Raw genomic sequence first — 5,873 nt, 5'->3', positions numbered from 1 at the left:
TCTATTGGAAATTGAGATTGGCAAAGATAAAACTTTCAATATTTAGCCCTAATATAAATTACTGAGAAAGGCAACTTAAGATAAATTCTATTTTCTGATATTCATGCAAGACATATATCGGCAGTAAATCAATGCCCTACGGTTGTAACAAAAAGTGACTGACTTTTCTTCGCGATTTCTCACCTAAAAAACAGTATTGTTTACTTTCATTGAGTGACTATGTGCATATATGCATACATTAATTATTGCAACCAAAATGCGCAGCTGCCAACCGGCTGGTTATTGTATTGACGGGTCCGAAAAACCCTCGCATCCCACTGAGTACTCGGTTTGTGACAACATCGAGGAATAACACTTCAGCCAAACCACAATTTTCTAATCATCTCGGACAGATAACATCGAATTAAACCGTTTTAAGATATAATATGGCTGGGAAAAGAGATCCCTTCGAGAGGACTATATTTCGGGATGGGAATCGTGCTTCACACTTGCTGGAACAAACTGCGGGCGAATCCGTGCAAAGAATGAGCAACAGTAGAGATGTAACTGCAGAAGTCATAAAAGACCCAATATCTGCGGCGCGGAGATTTAAGGTAGGAAATTTATCGCCCTCCATGTTTTATTTGACCGCGCGATCTTCATTTTAGAAAGCATGTTACGAGTGTCATAAATGAAAGTGCAAACAGATTTGTAGCAATCATGAGCTTTGTATTCCTTACTTTTAGAGCGCAACTCCTTAAAATATGTGAGAAACTGAGCTATAATCTTTTATTTATGCTCTTGCCCAGTACGGTACTCTTATTCATCTCGTTTCGCTCCTTTTTTTTTTAATGTAAAAGCGAATAAATAAAGCCGACTTTATTTTAAAGGACTGGTTTTGGATTAAACGTTGGTCTTGTTGTCTCTCTTGTGATAAAAAGATATATTATGCAGTATGCGTTTTCTTTTTTGGTAGAATGCGACTGAATTGAAACCGAATATGAAGTTAGAAACGTACATCTGCTAAACGAAGTATCTCCTTCTGTGCTTTTTTAAAAAAGCTACTGACGCATTCATTATCATTCGCGAAGGCGAAAAAACATTTACATTCTTATAACTAATGCCACCCCTTTCAACATATCGAAAACTGGAGACAGAAGCGAAAAATTATGATACTATTCTTAGGCTTAATATAAAGCCCTGACTCTAAACGCCAGAAATTAAAGTCTGTAAACGAACGACTTACACAGCACGACAGCAAGAAAGTCAAATTATTAAATCGCATTTCAAAGAAAAAACGTTTTTAATGAATTAAACATCTATATGAATTGTTCCAAAATATATATGCTAAACGGTAAATACCTAAGTTCACGATTGCAATTATCATCTCGTTGCTTAGACCGAGAAATCAGAAACAAATCTTTCACACCAAGTTGCCCTACATTTTGAAAATTAAGATTCAGTAAAGATTCAGTAAAGAGAAACGTAAGGGTTCTTTAGTAATCATAATTGGAATTTACACTGCGATCCCGGGCTGTTACAACTAAATGAGGGGAACAAATAGTATACCTTCATAAGTTGGGCAATGAGGTTTCAGCAACAAAGGTATAAACCCCAGCTTTGTGTGAATAGTTGCATTGACTTTATGGCTGTATTGGGTTGACGCAAAACGTGTTTTTCACCGTCAGCTCTTATTGGACTTGTGACGGCTGTTGGGTTGCAAGCGAAAACCTTCTTTAAAGTATTACATCAGACAAAAGCATAAAAACAACTTGTAGATTATTATTATCATTATTATTATTATTATTATTATTACTTTATTTTTAATTTTTTTTTCTCTCTGCGTTGGTTTTTAATTGCAATTAGTGGCTGGATTCATTAGGAAGTCTGGGAGAGATTAAAAAAAAAATAGAGGTTATCTCTCCATAATAAATTCTGGTATATTCTTTTTTGACAGCTGACGAACTACGAAGAATAACGAACCAAATTGCTGTCAATTTCTGTCTTTGCGAAGTGACAGAGTTTGATACCTGTACATGTAGAGCGTCGAATTATTTGCCTTAATAGATAAAATAATAATTTTCATTTATGATCTTGCCCTGGCTAATATATAAGGAATGGGTAATCGTTAAGCTGAGTCTGCTGAAACCATCAGTCACTGAATTTTGTATTATCTGGAAATGGTTTTGAAGTAGACTGCAAAACAGTCTGTATTTTTGCGTATTCAAGTACGCGCGAGCAGTCACTGAAACAAAAGGTCTGGAACGAGGCTTTTACGCCACGTTTTACCAATTTCTTTACTGATTTTGAGGAAAAAACGGGCTGTTTTGTAGTCTAGTTTTGAAGTTCAAGCTGTAGCCATAACATTCGCTGATCCTGTCACGTCGACATGGTAGAGAACCAACATGGCTTCTGAATACGTCAAAAGCTCTATAAATTGGGGTAAATCATTTCTCCGAATATTTCGCAATTAAAAATTGCACTGAGACAAATCTTGGCGTAGGTCTTTGCATATCAACCTCCTTTCTTTTCATTTGAGTGCTTTTTTTGATTGCGTGAGAGTGATAACCAGCAGTCGAGCGTTTAATATTCATTTTTGGTTTTCACATGACGTCACCCGAATTTCAAACAAAAGAATTATCGACCCTCCTTAGTTTTTACTTTCTTGAAGTATAAGAGCTTCTAAAAAACTTATATTTTTACAAATTTTCTCTTTGAAACGGTTCCTCGTGTTTGATAAAGTACTTTTGCGTGACGCGGCATTCATTAATGGCCGCCTAGAGAGCTCTTGTTGTTAAAGTTACAAAAATTTAGCTAAAACGAATCTCGCCCATACGAAAAATTGCGCCGTAAACTCTTCTTTGCGAAGGTCTTTGTATATTTAAATCCTTTCATTTCCAGATTCTGGACTTTATCTGTTGAACACTTTTTGATTTTGATTTTTGACGACGTGACAGTGAAAACCAGCAATTTTAATTTACCATCACGCTGTCAAAATCCACCTCTATTTTTAAAACTATTAATTATTATTAGTCGCTTGCAACTCAAAACTGAGCTGCAAGGGCACCACTCAAAGCGACCATTTAATAATGTTTCACTCATAATATCATAGGTGACGAATTACTCCTTAATTTTGGCGCGAAATTTCAGCGTTAATTTGTAATTTCACATGTGAAATTACTAAATTGCCATGGCAACCTGCCGTACGTCTCCGTTTCAAGATGGCAGGGAAGTTTTAAAATGTCATGAATGAAGATGTCAGGGAATAAAAAGACGCTTTAGAAAACCTGAACACACGAAACAGCACATCAAGAAGGATTCTTAGAGGTATGTTGTCGAAAAATTTTGAAAAATTAAGCCAAATTGTAGCTCTAAACGTTTGAGAGAGTGGAGTTCACGATCGATCGATACGATCCAGGATAAACAAGTCAAAAATGTAATTCGTCACCCATGATATTAACAGGTAATCAAATGGTATACTCGTGAAATTAGGGAATAATTTCACTTACGTTTTGCCCAAATCCTAATAATTTCCCTCGCCTGAAGGCTCGGGAAATTATAAGGATTTGGACAAAACGCGCGTGAAATTATTCCCTAATGTCACTCGTCACCATTTGATTACACATACTTACAAGCTCTTGATTATTGTGCTAGTCAAAATACCTGGGGTGCTGTGGGGTGCTGAAGAAAATTTTGTACGGAGAAGCTCTGCCCCGATCGCGCTCTAACCTACCTCTTTCATAAATATACAGCCTATGGACAGATAGTATCCCTTTCACCCACCTTGTTTAGAACTTTGTGTCCCTTTTAACCTTTAAATTCACTGTCTTTTAAATATGAATACATCGCAAAACCGGAACGTTTTGTAGACTTTTTTACAGCCATAAAATGAATCTGTTAGACCAGCAGTCAAGCGCCTGCCTTCGGCAGAGAAACGTGTTGTGCTCTCGTACTACGGTGGGGTCTCCGAGATTCTTCAAAGAATCTTTGAAAAGCGTCCTGTTCCGACACGTTCAAGTTTCAAACCCCATCTTCGCTTTCACGCGCAAGATACGCGAGGCCATAAACATTCATACTCGGCGACGGGAAATGAACCGTGATCAGGGTTACAATTAACCTTCTCCCAATTTATGGAACACTTTTGAAGCCTCATCAACACGAGGCTGCAAAGCAAACGTCATCACTGATGAGGGGATCTGGATGGACTCAGAAGGCTCTGCTAAAACTTTCAACAAATTGTTGGTGTTGAAGAATATTTTTCTGTTGAATTATGTAATCTTTGAATTTCTAGGTATAAATTCTAGAGAACAATGGGCTGATTTAGCAACAGAACGGGAACGTCAGTTGACGACGGCGCGCGCAAATCAAACAACTGGCTTGACCAATGGCAGAGCGGCAAATTGAGTACTGGAAGTCGTGTTTAGTCCTTTCCACGCTCTTTCCTGTCGTCAACTGACGTTCCCGTCCTGTTGCTAAATCAGCCTAATATACTAGCGGAGCCTCCCCGTATAGGCCATTAAAGGAAGTATCCCCCTCCGGGTCAATATATTGATCATTAAAGAAACTTACCGTATTTAACTGTTTGTTTTCCCTTTAGAGTGAAGAGAACAGTAGTAACAGGATGCAGTTTTCTAGCGCAAGAATACAGGAGAATGCTGATAATCTAGGGATTGGCAGCCAAGTTTTACCAAATCAACCTTCTGTGCACAGCGGTGTCTTGGGCCAAATTTCACAGGGACACCAACAAGGGACAACAGCGCGGGATCAAAACCAAAACATTGCGGGGATGTCTGTCTCACAAGACCTTCCAGGAATTGTCCCTCCCAGGGAAATAAGCACCTTTCCCCAAAACGCTGATGCGGTTGTCGGGGGAGTAAACTACAGGCGAAAGGCTGTTTGCCAGGAGACAGATGGTGCACTGGGTCAGAGAACGAAAATGCGCGTCTATATGAAGCGATTTTAGGCCTTTTAGATGACTGAAACTATTTGGTGACTATTCCACGGTCTTGAACAAGTCTCGCTTTAACCTGTGTGGAGTTGTAGCAGTCACTTGCTAAAGAAAAAAACTTTCGTCTTTGTCATTAGCTTGGAAATAACGCCTTGGAATAGCTACTTCCTTTTTTAAAAAAATCTAAGACCTGCAAGATGCCGCGTCACAACCGAATCCGGCCCTTATAGTCACAAGGGGGTATTATATAATTTTAGTATAGAACAAATAGTAGTTTGAAAAAAATTGAATAAGAAATTGTACAAATGATGATTATATTCGCGATCGATTACAAGCGACTAACTTTTAAACAGCACCCTAGGAAGGACCTTATTCACCTTAATTCAACACAAAACCATGAGGGAAATAACTGCTAAACAAAACGAGTGAAATATAGACGATCTTTAACAGGAGTCCTCAAAGACCATTTTTTCGAAAAAGATTTATTTCTGTTAGCAACATACTGGCATTTCTAAATCGTAATATAGTTAATGATTAATTTCGCCGGAAAAAATGGCCGCTCTTTAGAGCCAACGGGATTCCTTTTACCAGCAAGCAGTTACATTAATTATCTTAACCCAGCTAGGAATAATTTTCCGTCATTGATTTCTGCTTTAGAACAACTAGTATAAAAGTTTTCTATTCAGTCAATTCTTCATTTAAAAAATTCATTAAAAAAATGTTTAGTGTGCAGGCCTTTTGAAAACTTAACTCTGCGCTTATTTATTTGCGCTTAATTGCAAAACTATTCAGAAACAAGGTTACAAGGTTACTACAAGCCATTTACCCTTAGGACACTTTGGGCCAGTAATTTAAACGGAGTTTAGGCAGTGTTTAACAAAAACCCGTTTTAAGCCATTTGTCTTCTTAAAATAACCCACTAACTGAAGAGATCAACCTCCCACGC

The 5,873-nt window shown here is 37.9% G+C and overlaps 1 protein-coding gene across 1 annotated transcript; it reads left to right on the top strand.

The window, feature by feature from the left end:
* The first annotated feature begins 264 nt into the window (after positions 1–264).
* Positions 265–5,607, top strand: LOC140935493 (uncharacterized). Its single transcript, XM_073385037.1, has 2 exons — positions 265–593; positions 4,577–5,607. Exons 1-2 carry the CDS (start codon positions 426–428, stop codon positions 4,940–4,942), a joined length of 534 nt encoding a protein of 177 aa, XP_073241138.1. The 5' UTR covers positions 265–425; the 3' UTR covers positions 4,943–5,607.
* Positions 5,608–5,873: the final 266 nt, after the last annotated feature.

Source organism: Porites lutea, chromosome 4 (genome assembly GCF_958299795.1).
Source record: "Porites lutea chromosome 4, jaPorLute2.1, whole genome shotgun sequence".
NCBI lineage: Eukaryota > Metazoa > Cnidaria > Anthozoa > Scleractinia > Poritidae > Porites > Porites lutea.
Note: the sequence above shows the minus strand (reverse complement) of the source record. Positions and strands in the feature narration are given on the sequence as shown.